Source organism: Stylophora pistillata, chromosome 9 (assembly GCF_964205215.1).
Source record: "Stylophora pistillata chromosome 9, jaStyPist1.2, whole genome shotgun sequence".
Classification (NCBI taxonomy): Eukaryota; Metazoa; Cnidaria; class Anthozoa; order Scleractinia; family Pocilloporidae; genus Stylophora; species Stylophora pistillata.
The window spans coordinates 28,606,961-28,627,522 of NC_142527.1; the positions used below are offsets into that span (position 1 = coordinate 28,606,961).

At 37.2% G+C, this 20,562-nt stretch overlaps 2 protein-coding genes across 4 annotated transcripts in view; one reads left to right on the forward strand and one right to left on the reverse strand.

Annotated features, from left to right (window-relative positions):
- LOC111338669 (kinesin-like protein KIF13A) overlaps positions 1 to 2,942 on the reverse strand; it is a 14,436-nt gene extending 11,494 nt beyond the window's left edge. Inside the window, exons 1-3 of one of the 2 annotated variants that reach the window (XM_088733219.1) lie at positions 2,838 to 2,942; positions 2,709 to 2,760; positions 620 to 711 (exon numbers count right to left, since the gene is read on the reverse strand). In XM_088733219.1, coding sequence (XP_088589345.1) covers positions 620 to 711; positions 2,709 to 2,760; positions 2,838 to 2,840 — 147 coding nt within the window. In that variant the 5' untranslated portion in view covers positions 2,841 to 2,942. Of the gene's footprint in view, positions 1 to 619; positions 712 to 2,708; positions 2,767 to 2,837 lie in introns of those variants that run through there. The other variant, XM_088733218.1, reaches the window with a different exon arrangement.
- A 423-nt stretch (positions 2,943 to 3,365) lies between these two features.
- LOC111338944 (FERM domain-containing protein 4A) lies at positions 3,366 to 18,963 on the forward strand. Of its 2 annotated transcripts, XM_022945512.2 has the most exons (20): positions 3,366 to 3,688; positions 3,801 to 3,895; positions 7,998 to 8,090; positions 8,696 to 8,780; positions 9,569 to 9,648; positions 9,827 to 9,910; positions 10,276 to 10,341; positions 10,622 to 10,679; positions 10,994 to 11,080; positions 11,334 to 11,410; positions 11,962 to 11,988; positions 12,239 to 12,383; positions 13,209 to 13,353; positions 13,689 to 13,822; positions 14,340 to 14,465; positions 14,826 to 14,891; positions 15,366 to 15,443; positions 15,937 to 16,003; positions 16,401 to 16,427; positions 16,662 to 18,963. In XM_022945512.2, the coding sequence occupies exons 1-20, from the start codon at positions 3,614 to 3,616 to the stop codon at positions 17,642 to 17,644; spliced, it is 2,598 nt and encodes an 865-aa protein (XP_022801247.2). In that variant the 5' UTR covers positions 3,366 to 3,613; the 3' UTR covers positions 17,645 to 18,963. The 2 variants fall into 2 exon arrangements, with proteins under 2 accessions (XP_022801247.2, XP_022801252.2); XM_022945517.2 differs by lacking the exon at positions 11,962 to 11,988.
- Positions 18,964 to 20,562: the final 1,599 nt, after the last annotated feature.

The following is a 20,562-nucleotide window of genomic DNA, read 5'->3' on the forward strand; positions in this document are numbered from 1 at the left end:
CTATGATATCCATATGTAATCCAACAACAGTTGATGAGAATTTATTTTCAAATCTATCTATGTTTTAATCTGCAAAGGGTGCTACAGCCCATCTCGGCAGATATACCCACCCATCCCATCCCAGGGAAGGACATCCACCACACAGTAATCTCGTGTGTGGGAAATTAACATCTCCTACCCCGAGCCCTGCAGGAGACAGGGCCTATGGTTTATTCATCCTTATCCGAGAGGACTAGAATATCTATCCATTTCTTTATATTATATAGAAAGGTAGCACATTCTCCTCAGTTATTTTAAGACCCCGAGTGTTGGTCCGGCTGGGGCTTGAACCCTCAAACTCCCACACAACAGTCTGGCGCTCTACTAATTGAGCTAACCAGGAGGCAAAGAATACCCAAACTTATCAGATAGAAGTTGCTCTCTTGATCTAACACCAAAGACTTGTTTCTAATTTAAAGGAAATGTGGAACAGTCAGAGGGGAGAATTTACAAACAGATCTAGGGAATGAAAGGGTTAAAAATTTATTTAATTTAGTAATATTAGACTTGATTCAGACATAAATGTGCTAAGACAGAATAAAATACTAGATGCTATCAATGTTTATCATAAAGTCCTCACCTTGGTGTTTGTCCCAGGGTGTGGATTGTGTATCACTGTTTTATCGGCGCTCATTTTGACCACTCTAGTCGCAGCCCTTCCCTTTTCACTCTCTATTAAGGATAAAGATTATCAAGTTATAACACACTAATGAATAAAAGCTGATAGTTTCTAAAGAAACTGTTTGGAGCTGCGTCGGTGGGGGTAACAAAATAATTTCAATATATCAACAAAGTTGAAATGGTAAATTGGCCACCGTTATGACTATAAAAGCTGACATTTCAAGCATTAGCCCTTCGGCATTTGCTCCGACGAAGGGCTAACGCTTGAAGCGTCAGCTTTTATAATTGTAACGGTGGCCAATTAAATACCATTTCAACTTTGTTGATATATTGAAATTATAACACACTAAGATCACGTGGTAAATTGGGTCCCATGAAAACAGGGCAAAAAGGAAGCATCAATCTTGAGGTTTGAAAGCTGTCTCTGATTCAGTGAATCTTTTTTCCAGGCACAATATCACTAAGAGGCCTAGAAATTTCCCATTTTTTAATTTTTATCCATATTTTATTTATTATCTTTCATTAATTTAATGTAAATAAATATATATAATTTATGATTTTTATAGAAAGAATTATATAATTTTAGTTATTAATTACTGTTGTGATGCGCTTTTGAATATTTTATAGAAAAGGCGCAATACAAATAATAAATGTTATTGTTTTTGTTATTTAAATACAAGGGGCTAATTGGAGAACAGAGTTTATCATGGTGATTTATCTAAAACTTTTTTAGGGTCATAATATTTCTCTTGAATTACCCAGATTAATTGAAGAATGTGTAAAGTTAACATTTCTTAAGTTGAAAACCCCACTAACAAATTTTAAAAGAAAAACTAAAACAGGATTTCAATTGCAGTTAAATCTTGTACCAGATAGGCTGAATGGTCCAAACAGAAAACAATTAAAGAGCTACTAGATTTAGAGTTTTGGTTAAAAGGGGATGACAGCAAGGCCGGTTAAACATTAGAAACTAATAATTCTGGGTGGGGGGCTTTTTGGAGAGAGGGGGATCTATTTAAGAGGGGACTTAAAATGGAAAGGCTTTGTTATCAGAGAGTTTGTAGTGTTGCTTTGCCTTTTAAATTGGTTTTTGATCATAAAGTCCAATTGTCTGGATGAGCATTGTCAAGAAAAGGAATGTTGCTTGAGGTAAGAACAGAAATTTTTACACGTGGAGTAATAGTCCTCATCAGAGTCAAGTGCACCTAGTATTAGCCTTGTTGCTATCACAGGCGAGCCTCATTAGTTTTTTTTAAGGGGGGAGGGGACAGAATGAGAGGTGATTTCATCTTGCCTTGGCTTAGATTAGCACCTCTATGTACTTTTAAGATGAGAAGTGCATGACTAATTTCACACATAAAAGTTCCTTTTTCCCTAAATTTCAGCACAGTTACCATGCCCACAAAAAACAGAAAGAGGTGCCTGACAATTCTGATCAGCTATTTAAATTTTGAATCAATGTGTGAAACAGAACTTTCCAATTTTGCTTCTAAACTAATTTGAATTTACTCATGAATATTAGACTTATATTTGTCCTTCACTAAATATAGCAGGAAATAGTAAACTTGCTAATATGGAAAGAGATATTGCTTTCTTATATAGAAACAGATCAAGATAGAAGATAACATACTTTTATTACAAACATCTTTCATGTATATTAACCTTCCTTCAAAACACCCAAACAAAACCTAGATCTGACCTAAATTGATGAGATGAAACCACTGATAGTACTACGATTCACAGCTGGATCGAGGCTTCTCATACTTTAGAATTGTCAATTCGGCAAAAGCCTGCAGGGTATTATCGACTGCAGCCTACATACAGTAAAAGTCTGTATATATCAAACTTCCAATCAACAGCTGAATTTCCTCGAACAAACCTACTTCTGTGCTTAATATCGGGGTCAAGAAGTAAAGATATTGTTCAAACATGCAGCCTTATTATCTGCTGAAGTTACTGTAGAGTCTCGCTCAGACTGAAGTTAATCTATTTGAGCCACAATTTTTATCAAACATAAGAATTCGAGTCAGAAATCGAAGCTTACTCACCATTGAAAGGCCTGCAGCGGGCCGCAACCCGGACATTTGTTCCTCCCGAAGTCTTCATGAAAGAAAAATAAGAATTAGAGCCTTTTCTATGAGATAAAATTGCTTCAATCCATAAACTCATGTAGTTACCATTTTCGTATTTTTCACGTAACTCAGGAATTTCTTACTATCTAATCGGCCATATTGTCTCCCCAGCAGGAATATGTGACGTCACGCTCAAAACATAGCAACAATATAAACAGCCTAAACAGCCTAAACAGCCTGGGCACTAGGAAATTTTTTCCCTGTTTGACATTGACCCTGTTTACATTTGTAATATAAATAACCTCCACTCACAATCTTGTATGTTCTTTGGATTGTTTTTTTCTTTTCCAGTTGTGTTATTGCACAGGGAAAATGAAAAATTTTTAAAAAAAAAAAAAACTTGGATCCAAAGATTTTTTTCTGACCTTTATGGTTTCAGGACAAACATGATGCCCTTTCATTAACAAATTTCCAATCTTCTCGCGAAAAAATTGGCATTAAAAATCCACTCATTCTTAAAACGAACAAATACTTTCCGCAGCTTTACCGACCCTAAAATTGGAAAGGCGGTACTTCAGAGGAGCTACCATGCATGATTGACAAGAGATTCAAAGAAGTCATGCGCAGTAGATTCCACTCATTCCTTCAGCGATTCAACTCAAAAACAGGACTCCCACCGGAAAGGTATCTACATGACTGCCTTGTAAAGAAAGGAACGATTTATTTTGGGACATCTGGAAATTAGCTCCACTATAAATCGGAGGATTAAGGAATGGCCGTGATTAAAGGCATAGTCTGGAAGCTATGCATCTCACACTAGAGTCTACCGGTAGCCATAGTTTCGAGAGAGGGAAAACGCCGCCGCGAGATCGTTCGTTAGAATGACTGATGCTCGCAAGCCGCGAAAATGTCAGATTATTATGCTCGATGAGCGGCGTCTAGATCTTCTAGTACAGGTAAGTTGTTCTTTTACACGCTTGACATTTTACGAAAACTATGAAATGAGGCAGATCGATCGCAGTGAAGCTAATATTAATCGCGTGAATATTTCTCTTCATCTCATTTCAGCCCCGGTTGATGTCCTGTGATTTACTAGATATGGTTGCCTCGCAAGTCGGCCTCCATGAGAAGGAATATTTTGGTCTTTCATACACCGATGAGACGTAAGTTGGTTTTGAATTATTCTTATAGTGATCGTTAGGGCTCAAACGTTTTTTTTATTTACAGCTGAAGACTTGTTAAATCCAGCGTAAAACGATGTAAACACACATCTGTCATGCTACACGAAAACATGTCGATTTGATAGACTCCGTGAAGGTGCTGCAACCATCCCACTGCGGCTTACACAATGCCATTTCCAAGCACTGTGCTCGTTAAAAATATTTCTTTACTCTTCAGTAAATTTTGAGTTATTTTACCTTCCAAAACTTCGGTGGTCACGTTTTACGGTTACAAGCTTACTCGATATTTCGTAACTTAATCGTGTGGTTCTCATTATGCAAAGTGATTGTGCGGCAAACACATTCAACGCTCACATCATGAAATATCTGAAAAGCGCTTATAGCACTCTCTTTTTCACTTTTATCGATGTTGTAGCAGGGAAGCATTTTTTACAGGTGATATGTTAATCGCGCTAATTTTTGGCTTGTAATAACTTCATCACCCTCTTCAACAACATGCTTGAGAGCTAGAGTACTCTGGCGGTCTTTCTATGAAGTTCACACTGCAGCAAAATATCTCTTCGTCTCTGTTGTTCTCTTTTTTCACTTCGGCCCGTGCTGTTCTACCGTATTGTTTTGTGTTTCTCAGTGTCAATTTGGATGTTGTCCATAATTCAATCTTCGATGGTAGTTCCCATTTTACCTAAGACTAATTAAAATGGAATAATGTTAAACCAATTCTCTTGAGGCTTTCTGTTTGTATTTTTAGTCTAGAATTCTGAAACAACAACAAAAACCCTTTTATTTATATTTATAGATAAGATAGAACTTTTTAAGGGGGGAAATGAGATGGAATGTGTGTGTTTATTTTCCTCGAAGTGAAGCGAAAGTTACGGTTTTCGTCAAGAATGCAACAATCTTAACAATTTCCTGCATCACTAAAAAGGAAATGCGTAAAAATAGCTTTTTGTTTCTCGCCTCGGAAGTCGCCCCGCTTAGAAAGGGTGCTTTTGGTGGGAAATAAATAATCAGATTAGAAATGATCGTGATTGTAACTTTTTATTGACGCAGCTATGTGCCAACAATGTGTAACTTCCACATCGATCATTCCATGCTTTCAGTTGTCATGATTTGTCGTTGATTAAACGTTAACATCCAAAATTAGATAATTTCACCTAGGTATGACGTTCTTCTTTATCTCTTCCTTTCTTATTTTAGTACTGTATTTCCTTTTTATTCTAAACTTCTGCCGTAAAAAAAAAATTAAAAAACCGGCTTCAAGAGGTCGATATTTAAGCATACTAATTGATTGTCTACTGCATGTACAAGCTTTTGACTGATGAGTCAAGTAAAGCGATATCATTTATCAAAGCTGTAAATTTAATAATTGTGATGCAAACAATCTATGCTAGTCATAATCAACATTGCTACGAGAACATCGTGTAATATAACTGTTTACCAATTGGCATGCACTGAGTTTTACGTCTTTAACGTTTCAAATGCTGTGTCAAGACAGGTTTGATTTCCTAATTCTGGGCCTCTTCCACACTGAATCTTGCAACAATTGTGGCAAACTGGTTATTTTGTTCCCAACTGAACTTTGCAAAGCAGGTTAACTGCTGCATCAAAAGCAGTAGACCTAAATATGAATTTTGATCTTTCAAATTTGCCATGAGCCTTTTGTCTGAAATTAGACAGTTTAGTTTTGAATAACCTGAACTGAGTGAGTAGGCATGGTTAAAATAGGGCTGATGCTTAATCGCATTTCCCAGATAAAACCAGGGCATTATGTTTAGAATGGTTGGCAGGTTATTGACAGAAGTGATTGTGCCTTTTTTTTTTGCGTAAATTTGGAACACATTTAGGTCTTAAAGCATAATTTCCGTATGATCTTACATTAGTGTAAACCTAATACCATTAGGCGCTGGGAGATTAGGCTTAAATGGGCCTAAAGGTCAATAGAAGAAACGTGTTCCAACTCATCTAGTATTAATTTTAATCAATATCTGGCTAATTGTTTTTTCTTTTTCTGGTGTTGACAGAATGCTAACTTTTGTTTATAATGTATTTGAGATTTAATAAGTAAATCACATCATTTTACTGGGAAGAGCTCTACTATATTGCTAACTATTCCTATTTTAGTTTGCTAAGTATTGTTCAAACTTAAAGTTGAACCTCATTGACTGCTCTATTTCCCTATGGAAAAGTTAAGTTCACGGCATTGTGATAGGAATTGACGCAATAAATACTGATTAATTGTTTTTAAGGTTGGCCAAGCTTTATTGCTAATTAAAATGCGGGGTTAGGTGAGCCTACTGCTGTGTTGTCAAGGAGTAAATGCATTTCTTTATCTCTGATGTACATGAATCGAATTATTATAATTGAAATAATTGACCCATATAAGTCCAAGGTAAGATGCATCAGTGGAAATCAAGTCATATAGTGTTAATACGATATCAAAATTATTCAATGGTATTTATTGTTAAGGATGAAAATGCATTTTGATATATTTTGTGTTCCATTTGTTTAAAAAATTATCTTTTGCAATTAGGTTAAGATTTAGAATTTTTCTCATATATACACATGTGTGATTAAATTTTTAAAAGAACGTGGTTTGTTTACATTTATTCATGAATTAAAGGTGTTAATCACATTAGGTCTCAACAATTTTGAAAATAAACACTGTGTCACTAAATATCATAGTTTGGATTCCATCCCCTATGCTTAATCATGTAGTCTTGCAGATGTACATGAGTGTGCTCACGAGTTAGAACTTTCTTAATTTACAGTTGATTATTACATGTAACCTTACAATGCACATACATTGTACTTTCATAAGTAGAATTTAATGTACAAGTTAAAGAGTGAGTCTCAGTTCAGGAGTCACCTCCTGCTCTTTCATACTTAATCTAGAAATAATGTTCCACAAAAGCATGGCAGAAGCACTGCATCTGAATCAAAGTGTCAAATAAAGTTCTGTCAAGAAACTAGGTTCGAAAAGCTCTTCCATGCTACATGACTCTAGTTAGACTACAGTAATTCAAAAAATTGAAGTGGCTATTATTCTATTGGCTATTATTCTAAAATAGTGAACCTCAAACTCCGACAACTCACCAAGCACTTTTGTAAATTGGACCTAAATATCAAACTAGTTTTCACTTCTTTTAAAATTAAAAACATGTTCTTAAATATCATACTCCTGATGCTCTAAAATCCATGGTAGTTTATCAATTTTCTTTTGCGGGATGTAATTCCCATTATATTGGCAAAACTAGTCACCACTTCTCTCCTACGATAAAGGAGCACACGGAAAGCAATAAAAACTCGCATATTTTTAAGCATTTCAACACATCTTGTAAGAGCAAATACTCCCTTTCTTGCTTTAGTATTCTGGATTCTGCTAAGAACTCAATTGATTTAAAACTCAAAGAAGCTTTTTATATAAATAAGATCAAACCTGAACTTAACAAACAATTACTGAGTTCACACCTCTGATGTTTGGTGTCACGTTGTAATTTAAATTAGTACCTACTTTGTTGTACATCATACTGTAAGTATTTTATTCATCTACTTGTCTGTTATATAATTACTCACATTCTGTTACTCATTGATTGAAGATGGCCTAAGCATGCTAAAACATGTCTCTCAAAAAAGTTGTCTATTTCTTACAATACTTATCATACTTGCTACTACTACAGCCTTATGGAAATTCAAACATTGCACCTCTGTTTAGGCAAACAAAAAATTTAATCAACATATTTTGACAGGATATGCATTCCTGCAGGGAGTTATACCTCAGTAAATTGTTACATGGTGTCAAAAAACTCTGAATTTCTTTTGACTCTAGCCTGGCATTTACCATAATTGTGTTTCTGTTCTGTGATACAGTCAAACCTAATTGCAATTAAGTTCAGCACTGCAGAAGCAAAACATCTGAATTGGGCCTGAGGGACATTTGAGAAGAAAATATAGTTCAATACTTGTATACTGTTTTAATGTTCTCTTTCCTTCTTTCTTTTGGGTATTCTTGTGGGTTTGACTATTATTACAATGCTTTGTATTGACAACTCAGAAAAGCAATGTTTCTCTCCTTTTTGCTCTGCAGGAGTCACCAGACCTGGTTAAGACTTGACAGAAAAGTTCTAGATCATGATCTTCCAAGATATCAAGACCCTTTCCTTTTAGTGTTTTGTGTTAGGTGAGAAAAAGGGTTTTTTCTGTGTATGTTAAAAATGATTTTCATTCTATTTCATTTTCAGCTGATACATTATAAACTAAGCCATGTGTTATTTCAAAATAATTATGAAATTTAAGAGTTTCTTTGTTTAATATGTCTGTTTGGGATTTGAGTTTACTTGGTTTAAAAATTGGCCGCAGTCAAGATGAGAAAGGTGAACGTAAAATTTGTCTTAAGACTAAGCAAAAACTGTAAAGTGTAAAGTTCTTTAAAAGGATTTTTTTTCGCTGTCATAGTTATTATCCGAAGGGGATATTTATTCTTCACTCTATGACTTGAAGTGAGGAATTTCCTTTGATGCTCACCACACCTATGGGCTGATATGGGTGGGCACATCCTTTTCCATGCTTTGTTTCATTGTAATTAAAACAGGAAATATCCTATCAAGTAGTGATATGGCTCTGACTAGAAACAATAAGACACTCCTGTTCTCAGTTTTAATTACCTAGTTCTTGCAAAAATTGTCTAGTTTTTTTAGATTTTACTCTTTATACATCCATCTTTTTGTCTTCTATTCATTGTATTGGTGCTACAATTATTAAATTAATAAAATTTTCTATTTTCAGGTTTTTTGTCCCTAATATTTTGATTTTGAAAGAAACAAGTACTGTAGAACTCTTTTTCCTTCAAGCACGCATTCTTATCTTTAAGGTGAGAAGGAAGTTGACTACTGTTTATTGTGTTTTCTGTTCTAGTCTAAAATATAACACTGTAGATTTTTGAATTGCAAATAACAAACAATCAAAGACCTGGGTTAGATTATATTGCCAAAAAGTGAGTGATAGGCACTATTTGAAGGTACAATCATTAATACTTAATCCTTTCTAAGATTGACACTTTAGAAGTACTTGTACTGTAGTTAAAATAAAGTTAAGTATACCATGGGCTCATTGTAATATGTTCATTTGGGCGAGATAATTATTTCTCTCCATGCTTTATCCCACCCTTCCCTTTTATGGGTAAGCACAAACTGTTGTAAAGACTCGGGGTTTTGGCAAGGAAATTGAGTTGCAGAAGAATAGTGTAAAGCATCAGGAGGATTTTCAAATGAAATGAATCACATGCTAAAAATTGGTATTCATATTCTCTCTACCTTAAATAGTCCATTTTACAGTTACATGCTTGGTTGCCAAGCCTTTGAATACAGACGTTGCTGCTTTTCAGATGTAAATTACTTTGTTATCATGCTAAATAGCTGCTGGTCTCTATCACAGCAAGGTCACCTTCAGCCTCACTCCAAATCAAAGGTTTGGCAACCAAGCACAGAACTGTAAAATGGCCTATTCACCCTTAGCAATTATAATACTCTTAGTTTTTTATAGTACAGAAAGGGGAGAAGCCCAAGCCATACCACTGTCACGATAAATTCAGAATGATCAAAAAATATTTCTTTGAATCTTTTCTTAAACCCTTATATGTACAATATTTGTTTCTTGCAGGGTACAATCCAGTGTGATAGTGAAACTGTTTTTGAATTAGCTGCCCTTGCTCTTCACGCAAACAGTGGGGACTACACAAGGTTGGACACAAAAGCTGTTTAAAATTCTCCCTTGACATTTTCTGCTCTAATTGCTTTTCATCCTTATTTTCACACATTGTAAACATGCAGAAGTCAACAACCAATATGAGGTTTAGGTTAGCAGGCTAGTGTTTTCAAAAAATGTGTACTTGATTAGATAATTTCCATCTCCTTTCAGTGATGAAGCTGCAAGAGCAGATCTCAGGAAATTACCAGTTCTTCCTACAAGAACACTTAAAGAGCGACCTTCAATTACATTCTGGTAGGTTCATGTACAGACTTCTTTTGACCGTTTGCTGCAAGTACATCCAAGCTGTAAACGTTTTAGACTTACAAAGTAAGGAAGATGTAAGAAGTAAGCATGAGTTGTTCCTCACACTCTGAGAAACAGTTTCGTGAGAGTTGTTGCTTGGTTTAAGACATGGATATAGGGGTCCAGATTTGTTAAGCCTTAGTGTCAGCCCACATTGATTTTTAACAAAAAGAAATCGGGATGTTCAATTTTTGAAAAAGAGTGCATGAATTTTTATGCATGCCAGAAATGAAAGGCTTTATGTTAAAATATGTTTCTACCCACAAATGAATAAGTAAGTTGACTTAAAGTAAATTTTAATTTATGTTGTACAGTGAAGATAAAGTGTTGGACTATTACAAGAAATCTGCTGGACAGACAAGAGGTGAATCTGTTGTGAGGTAAGCTGCAGTATACAATGCAAACATTTTACAGTGTAGGTCCGCATGGTAATTTTTGTTCTTTCAAGTGCACTGGTTTGTGCAATATTTTTCTTTAACATTTAATTTTAGTGATTGTACTGTGTAAGCATGAATTCATGGCGAACGGAAGCTGCTGCCATTTTCCCTCAAGTATTGTTTTACTAAATATTGGATGTGTGGCCTAAGTATAGTTTCTCGTTACCCTCTATCAGCACCGTAAACATGTTGCTGAGACTATTGCTATTTCTTCTTTCCTCAGGTATCTGGTTATTTTTCAAAGCTTGCCAACTTATGGTGTTCATTATTATGAAGTTAAGGTAGGTATAGTTAAGGCTAGATATTTGTGTGAAAGACAAAGCTATTTAAACATGATGTTCTTGCAAAATAATTCAATTATGCTCTTTTCTGGCTTATGTGTCCAAAACAATAATTATTGCATCAAGGTGTAGGCAAAATTTTGTTTTTTTCTAGAAAGGGTTTCCAATACTTGCATCATATTGCCATTTAGTCATGTGTAGATGTATTTTCTAACAAGCAAGTTGTCTTCTTTTGTGAAAATAACCACATGATTGAGGCATTGTATTTACCGATATTGTGTAAAACTGTTCATGTATGAGTTTTCTATTTTCAGGACAAGAGCAATATACCATGGTGGTTAGGACTCAGTCCGAAAGGAATTGGTCTGTATGATCATGGTGATAAAATTAAGCCTAGAAAGGTAAAATGCAAATCTTTATGATTGCATATTTGTGCACTATTCTACATCATTTGCACTAGTTTCAAATGTCAAGGCAAGGGTGCAATTTTGCAAGCAATATCTCTGACTATGAACTACAGTAATGGGTTTGAAAATGTGGTTTTTTTTTTCAATGACATTGCTTTTAAAATCAGAGTTGTTCGGTTTTGTTTCTTTTTTTCTGTCTGGTGAGTTTCTTAAGTATTGCATTTTGACTTAATATTTTCATTTTCAGATTTTTATGTGGAGTCAGATAGAGAACATTTACTTCAGAGATAGGAAGTTCTCCATTGAGATCAGAGATTCCTACAGGTGAGTTTTATTAAATGAGTAATGATTTTTCCATAAAAATATCGTTAACCAAGGGTTAGCCAACGGTTTTTTTTATTTAATTTTGTGGCTTTGCATACAATTTCAATCATTTACATTTTCCAGGAAGAAACTTTTATTTGAATTTAATCCTTCAACATTCTCAAGGCATCAGATTTCTGACCTGCATGTTTTTTTTGCACTCTCAACAACATTTTTACCTAGTTTACTTGTTCAGTAATGATTCCTTGTTCCATTTGCATCATGATACTCTAGGCTGCAACATCTTCAGATATATTATGGGTCTTTCATACTTGTCTTTGTTAAAAAAATGAATTTCAAAATTCAACTTGTCGTTTCCTCTCACATGATAAACACCTTGCTGAAGTGGTCAGGTGATGTGCTTATAGGGTGCCAAATGTTTAAACTAAAACTACCAAATACATAAAAGAATTGTTTTAATCAGTGACTCAATAAGGACGTAAAAAGCTGTTATTTTGATACTGAGTCAGGGAATAACTCCTCTGATGTAGTATTGAACTTTCCACCTCCAGATATGAATTTAAGGACAGTAAAACTAGGTATGTTGAAGTATCCCCCTTGTGAAAATGAATTTTTTCTTCAATTAAATGCATGCACAGTGTAACTATAAAATAATGTAACTTTAATGTGGGCTTAATGGGTAAATAAAAGTAAATAAGGAAAATTTAAACCACAAGCTATAAAGGTAATAAAAAGACTGTTAGTAGTTCTTTTCTCTTATTTGCCTTTATTTCATTTATTTATTTATGTAGTAAATATTTATTTGTGTATTCACATGTTTGTGTGTAGGGTAAACACAATCGGCCGCAAACATAATGGTGCTGGGAACATGATGGTCCATGCCTGGTTTTCAAGCACAGGTGCATTGGCAAAGACAATGTGGTCGATGGCTATTAGTCAACACCAGTTTTACTTGGACAAGAAGCAAGTAGAGGTTAGTAAAATAGACTTGATTCAGAGAAGGAATTCTAGTTGATATATATATATCTTATTAACCAAGGGCGAGGGCCGTACTGGGAGAATATTGGCCAGAGGTCTTGACAGTACGGACCGAGCGCCGATATTCTTCCAGTACGGTCCCGAGCAAGCTTGGTTAATAAGAGATTTATTATACAACTTAAGTTCAAAGGGAGAAAAGTGCGGTATCATTCGGGACCATTCGGGACAGTGCCCGGTCCAATACTGAGAGAATATTGACCGGCAATAGAGCATTTTGATTGGTCGATTTTAGTTATTGGCCCTCTGACTGCCCGAGTCGTGTAATAAAAAAGGTTAACCGCCATTTTTTTGTCTCGTTTTCTTTGACACTTTATTTAAACCAATTCACACACCTTGGGTGGAAAAGTGCGTGAAGATATTTTTCTTTCTGGTTGGCTGGAAGAAGGCGTCGTTTCTGACTAGTTCATCTTTGCTGCTTCATAGAAAGCTATCTGATACCAAGTTAACACGGTGGCCAATCAAAAGAAAATCTAGCATCTTAAGGAGCCGATGAAAACTCAAAGGAAAAGCAAGCAAACTACTCGAAGCGCGGGAAAACACGTGCGTCAAAGTCGCAATTGGTTTTGATTTGTTGAGGAGGTAGCGCGACTTTTCCGGACCAATCACAGAGCGCAGTTAAGAAAAAAACCAAAGAATATCCCGAGTACCTTCGAAATTAGCATTTTTAAGCAATCATAAAACCTTAACCCGTTTGTGATAACTATTTATAAATAAGGAAATGGTTATGGGAATGCTCGTGCAATTGTTTGAAATCCTGCAGGCCAAAATAACATTGAGGAGAAGTCTTCGAGATATGGCACGTGAGCTATCGCAGTCAACGGGTTCATTACCTTCTTCCACGTCAGACAGTATTAGCACGAAGAGTGACCAGTCACGCAGTATGTCAAGTCTGACCATGAATGGAAGTGAGTATCAACCTAACGGGGGAGGGGGGCATAAGTGAAACTTTGAGACGTTATCTAGATATAATTTTAATATGAAGGGGTGCTTTAGGTATGATTAATGTTCGTGTTATTCTAATGAGCCTAATTCTGTGCTCTAGCAGGACATGAGGCAACATGCGACTAACGTTTGCCTCTGGATGACTTTATATCTTTGCTTTCCTAAAACCTTAAGCACCTCAAATTTCAGAGATAATTGCCATTAGGCATCTAGTGGTTCTACAGAGTAAAGAGCTTTGCTATTGTGCTGAGTGTGTCAATCTATTGGATTTATGCTTATCATTCTCTCACTTTCATAGGTGAGAATTTATCTTCGCTTCCCAAAGCCGCCGAGCGAGAGATGTTAACAGCTCTGGCAGCGAGGAAAGAGGCTCTCCTGGAGAAACTTAAAGAAAGAACGGAAGAACTCAAATCCTTGTGTATGCAGGAAGCGGTGAGAAGCGATAAAAATGCAACTTCTTTTCGCAATTACAATACATATATAACAACCATGTTGTGAGAATTGGGTTTTATCGGGATAGAGCCCATTTCGATTGATTGTCATAAACCAATACTTAAGTAATCACAACTGTTACGGCAAATCATTGGAAAGGAATATACCACCAGTGGCCAATGAGAACGCAAAGGTAAAACAAGCAAACGCTCAAAGCGCGGGAAAACTCCAGTGACCAAATCGTGGTCAGTGGTTTGGAATCTGATTGGTTGAAAGGATGGCGGGAGGTTTCTGGACCAATCACATGGCAAACTAAGGCAAAACCAACGAAATGATTACTTCCGGTACACAATTGGAAATTTAAATATGATGACGAATTCTCTTAACTAATTTATGGAGATATGTTTAACAGCTAGAAAGTAGAAATGGTGATCAGATGCCAGAAGTAACGACGGTGTAAAGCAAATTTTACACACCTTTGACTTATCGATAGTTAATGTACGACCACCTCTTCCAGGAATTAACTGGCGAGTACCCCCTGGAGACACCCTATACACCAGGGAGCCCCCTGCCGCCAATCAGACGGAGGGTTGGAACTGCCTTTGAATTTTCCGAGTTTATTATCAGCGGAGAAAAGGACGAGGTAATTTAAATGTTGTGAGATGTTCTGTTGAGAAGAGTTCTACGACTCAGTGTAACCCACGGCCCACAAAGCTAGAAATCTTTAGTCTAATAAAAAAAAATGATGTTATGATTTTTATCAAAAACAAAGAGGTGCCAGACCTTCTTTTCGTCCTTATGTCGTTGGGAACTAGTGCAGTGGTTTTAAAGATGCAAGCTATTTTCTATGGATGGCGAGACATTCCTTTGGGCTGTTACCCTATTCACCCAACCATGTCTCTTTTTCGCTCGATTTTCTCTGAGTGGAGTTCCTAATATTAAAACTATGACAGTGTTTTGTCTTTTAGTTCTTTATACTCTTTGAATGTTTTTCTCTGATCAGGACGAGGAAATCAAGTCTATGGCAAGAGAGATTGAAATTCAGTCACAGATCACAACCGCCGCTCAGGTATAGGAGGCATCCTCAACGTTCTGACATTTCTTCCCTATATTTTGGAGTGATGTAGTCATTTTTTGTGGCTATAGGCCATTTTACAGTTGTGTACTTAGTTGCCAAGCCTTTGATTCAGAGTGAGGCTGAAGGTGACCTTGTTGTGATAGAGACCTGTATCCAGTTAGCATGATAACAAAGTGATTAACATTTGAAAGGCAGCAAGTTTGTTTCATGACAAGGTCACCCCTAGCCTCACTCCCGTTCAAAGGCTTGGCAACCAAGCACACAACTGTAAAATGGACTATTCCCTCCCATAGGAGGAGAAGCCAGATACATTGTCGAGATGAGTGAGTGAGTGTAACAATAGAATTCCGATCTTGACCAAATTTTGACCCGATGTTTCCAAGTGCTTATATGAATTGCTTATTTTGGGATGAAGTAGTAATTGTTATTTTACTGTGCTCCTTGTTGCTTCACTTTTTTTCCCAGAAACTCGCCGAAGACCGCAGTGTAAACAAGAATGTAAGAAAAACAAGAAAATTAACGTATCAAAAGTCACTGAGGAGGGTGAGGACAATGGATGCTTGAATCCTTTTTTTTTTTGTGCTTTTTTCTCTTTATCTTTTTTTTTTTCCTTTCTCTCGCCGATTCCTGTCGCGTCTTACTCGCGGTTCTTGCGGCCACATCTCTTCTTTGAAGCAAAGAAATTTAGACCGATTCCTATGAGGTGAACTTCTTTTCTAATTGCAAACTCTTCTTTAGTCACGCGATTGAATTCGCTTCTTAAATGAGGAACCTCTGGTCGGTTTCGTGCCAGGGAAGCATGCGGTGGAAAAGCTCATATTTCGTGGTTTGCAGTGCTCGACACGGTAGTAACTTTTCAACTTACTAGCCAAATTGGTTTATGGAAATCGAAACCACTTGCCAAAACTGAATTTCTACTAGTCTGTGGCTAGTTGGCTGCCGTTAATGTCGAGCCCTGGTTTGTTTAGTTTTAGTGCGTCAATCTTTCCCATTTGTTCTCAATGTAAATAACTAAACTCTTTTTGTGTTATTGCAGCTCAAAGACATGGAAGGTAATCTTGAAAGATTAAAGAAGAGTCGATCGGTTGTGGACATCAACCACGGTAATGGCCATCATAATTTAACTAGTTCTTAATAAGCTTAGTTTTTTTTTTTCTTGCGATATGACCCGTTCGTGACACAAACATTCGTCTCTGTCGTTCGTACATCGTACCTGCAAAACATCCAGGAAGGCTAAATTGTTGCTAAGTTCTGCTTTGACTCGCACACGGTGCGACTGTGGTAAAATCTTTCAGCTTTTCCTTACATTTCCAAGGCTATTATGTTGCGCAGACCGAGCTGTGTGGCACACAACGATACAAGTGTTGTGTCACGCAGCTTGGGTGTAATGTCACTTTTGTTGACGATCGGTTCTATCTGTTTTATTGCCAGATATGCTCATCATTGCTAAATGAGTGATTCAATTCTCGCTTCTAATCAATTCCACGTTTTATTTCGTAGATGAGGAAGGTAACAGGACCGGAGAAGGTGAGGCACAGCTGTGGCTTCTGTAGTTGATGTCCTGTAAAGTAAAATTTGGTTTCATCAACAGAGTTCTTATAATAATGTAATCTTAAGCTGACGTTTTGAACGCTAGCCATTCGTCGGAGCGAAGGAGAGTCACAGATTTAAAGCCTCATCGAAGCCAGAAATCTTTCATCAACGCTTGATTTTTTCAATTTATCTTTTTTTTTTGATCATGTTGTTTCTGTTTTCCTTCAGGTTTCTATCACGTAAATTCGACGTCCGACGGTCCCAACTATTCCCAAACAGAACGACTCAGTCCTCAGCGCTACCGAACAAGTGTTAACCTTAGTGTTGGTAGCAAGGGAAGTACAGTTAGTGCGGAAAGTCTTCATGATAGAGACTCAATCGATAGGGGGTCCTACAGCGGACCCCCCTCCCCGATGATATCACCGTATAGAAAAACACCTTCAAGCCCCACTGCAAGGGCTTATCATGGATTCTCGGAGACGCGACGACAACACAGTCCGTTAGCCAACGGCCCCCGTGCGGGGCGATTTTCTCCGCGGGGTGAAAACAACCGTTCGGTGCCAGCGTTTCAATATTCGGACAGTGACACTAGAAGTGACTCTTCCACGAAGCCATCGTCGGTGAGTTCGTACGCGAACTCGGAAGACAACGGAGATAACATTGAACCTTACTGGCATCAGCGGAGAATAGGGAACTCTTGCGAGAGCCTGGACGAGAATCACGTTCGAGGACCAAGTCCTCGGATGTTTGTTAATCGTTCTGCGGAACAGAGTTCAGAAAGTCTGAACAGTGACCATGAAGGGAGTCCCTCTCCGTTTAGTCCTGTGCGCAATCCTCGATCATTTTCGTTAAGCGCTCGCCCATCAAACTTGAAAATTCCAACAGTGAAGTATTTAAACTCCAGTGATTTGGGAATAATCAGTACTTCAGGTACTGCTGGGAGTTACTCTCTAAATCACACTTCAAGATTGTCTCCTAATCTCGCCAGCAAAGGATTTATCTCCACCTCTCTGTCGAAAATCGATCGGCCTCCGCCTTCGTTGTCAAATATGAATCTGAGAACAGCTAGATCCCAGGTTAATATGTCAACGATGCCTTATCTGACAAGTCCAGGTTACTATCGAAAAAATCAATTCTCAGAGTTGTCAATATATGAGGAAGACCTGCTTGAATGGAGAGCGAATGATGAGTCGGAAGCTACATTAGTGTGAGATCAACAATGAAAAATAATCCATTCTCCATCGCCGATTTCACGAAACAAACACATCAGATAGAGAATCAAGCTGGTGAAACGGAGCATCAGATGGTACCAAATCGATGTATTATAGGAAAATGAAGAGTTGTGAAGACCTCGTTGCACATTTCATCAAATACGGTGGATAGAAAACCGGGCTGGTTAAATGCTAAACAATAGCGAATCAGAAGCTACGGTGATACAAAATCGATATAATATCGGGAAAAGAAACGTAATCCTGTCGCACATCTCCGACAGTTGTGGAACGAGCCTGGTGAAATGGAGAAGGCTGGCATGCTGAATTAAAGTGATACAAAATCGATATTCCCCACTGAAAAGTGCGGCAGACATACAAAAATTTCGTATTTTACGAGTTTCATCTAAGGGCTGATAATTTTTACACGGTTTGTGTTCGAAACGTTTTTAAGGTGATAGAATTTTTGTACAACTTGACAAAAATTATAACCTAGGTCTGTTCTTGTTGGTACCCTTCACAGATGTTTTCCTTTTACCAAGTTGCAGGAGTAATTTTTAACGTGGGTATTATTCTACAAAATAGCAAGTGTTGTGGTATAAAAGCGGGTTGGGGGAGGTTTATTCTTATCGTAAACGGACTAAATCGAGAGAAAATACTTTGAAAGGTGACATTTGCAATTTTTTTCTTTTTTGATAAAATTAATCGTAATGATTTTTTTTTTTATCCATATATTCTTTGTAAGTAATATTACTGAAACAGTTTATTTCATTGGGTCCCTTATATTACAGCGTTTCATAATCGAGTGTCGAAGTAAACAGGAATTCCTTTGGGCTACTTTCACATGCTTTGATTGGTATAAAACACTTGTGACACTATTGCAAACCGGCCACGTTTATATCCCGTCCTTTCATAGCTTCCATGTATTTCTCTCCGTTCTTATTGGCTCCTTTGTGTTTTCCACGACTGAATGGTAAATTTTTTTTTGTCAAGCGACACTCGAAAGTATCTGTATAGAAATCAGGTCATTTTTTATCAGTCATTTATATCCCTATGGGATAACGACCTGCTTTGTAGGTCACTTATGGTATTTATTTGAAATTATTCATGAAATATTCCACGTCATAGATTGGGTTACTGTATTGAATTTTGTGAGTGCTGTAAAGTATGGATAAAAGAAAAGAAAAGTTGTTATTCGCAAGAGAACATGTAGATACTGAATGAAGATACTTATCATTTTAACTAAAGCATTTTTTAAAACAAAATATACCAGTGTTATTATATACACAAGAATGTTTCAATAAATAGCAGAATTATAAACATCTCTTTGTCGCTAATTTTAAGTGAACTTCTCTACCAGAACCATTCATCTCTACACACTCTTAAAGAAACGAGCCTCCCTGAAAACGAGGATAGCATAATTTCTCATTACAGGCTTATCGTGAGAATGTTCATGTCGTTAGTTCTACGACATGCTCTCAATTTTTCTTTGCTATGCCCCTCTTTCCTCGCTAATGCGAAACTTGTAGAAAGAAACCGCGGCTGAAACGAACTGCAGTATATCTGCGCGAATTTTGTCTAGGATTCACTTTGTCTCCTGTAGGGGAATCCTTGTTTACAATATTTGCCTCATTAGCATAAGCAATTCAGTTTCTGATGGAGCTAAAAATAAATCAGTTCTGAATATTGAACGGTCAAAGTACGATTAACTCGGCCAATGAATACGAGACTGATGCATTGAATACTTTTTGTGCAACACGGGTTTAAAAACTCAAAATGTTACATAGAATGTATGAGCTCAGCGCTTTTGCCACCCAGAAATTTTTGCAGTTTTTGATGGACTATTTCTCCGTGAATATTACACCCAAAGAGCTACAAATTTCACCATGTACCAAGGTTTTCTAGCTCTTTAGCTGCCTGAAGTCAATTTGTATCTAACATGCTTCCTTCTTTACGCAGAGCCGTATGCAAATGAGCAAAAATGTAAACAATGACGTCAGCATGAATCCGCCTCCTGGTTAGCTCAATTGGTTAGAGCGCCGGATTGTGTTGTGCGGGAGGTCGAGGTTTGGAGCCCCGGCCGGACCAATACTCATGGTCTTAGAACTGAGGAGAATTTGCTACCTCTCTATGATATCAAGAAATGGATAGATATTCTAGTCTTATCGGATAATTATTAAATAAACCCCTTCAGGCGGCTGATAACGTCCGCGGCTGAGAGATTGTCCGAAAAATGAATATTTGGCCGAGAAGCGAAGCTTCGAGGGCAAGTATGAAATTTTGAGAATAATCTCTCAGCCAAGGACATTATCAGCCGACGTACCAGCAAGCCAGAACGGGGTTTATTTATTTTATAACCCTCCCATTAATTTTCACATCGCAATCAAACTGCGCGTAAAGACAGTAAAAAAAGCCAGTGGTGATCTGATGGCGAATGCGCGTGATTGACGCACGCAAGCAAGCAAAAAAATAAACCAGTTTGGTTTCCTTCTATGTAAATAGGAGAACAGAAAAGTTGAAACTCTTGTTTTGACTATGTTTTTCGCGGAAAAAAATCAGAGAACAAATATCGACGCGGACGGGGGTTATTGCGTGATAACTGCACTGTGATTTTGCACCATGTGACGTAAAGTAACCAGTTAAATCGCGCCAAAATTAATAGGTGGGTTATAAGGACGAATAAACCGTAGGCCCCGTCTCCTGCAGGGTTAGGGGTAGGAGACGTTAATTTCCCACGCACGAGATTACTGTGTGATGGATGTCCTCCCGTGGGGTGGGATGGGTGGGGGAAAGGTGAGATCGTTACATGGACTGAAGCGGCTGCCAGAGGGCGCCTGATAATGCTAATGTCTGATTTCAACCTTAATAACATTGTAAACCTTAGCAATTCAGCCCATGCTGCTATTAAGGTATCGAATAAA

Coding starts and splice junctions, on each gene's coding strand:
- LOC111338944 (XM_022945512.2), top strand. CDS start 3,614: ATGACTGATGCTCGCAAGCCGCGAAAATGTCAGATTATTATGCTCGAT. Junction 13,354..13,688: donor AAGTCTGACCATGAATGGAA/GTGAGTATCAAC, acceptor TCACTTTCATAG/GTGAGAATTTATCTTCGCTT. Junction 16,004..16,400: donor GGTTGTGGACATCAACCACG/GTAATGGCCATC, acceptor TTTATTTCGTAG/ATGAGGAAGGTAACAGGACC.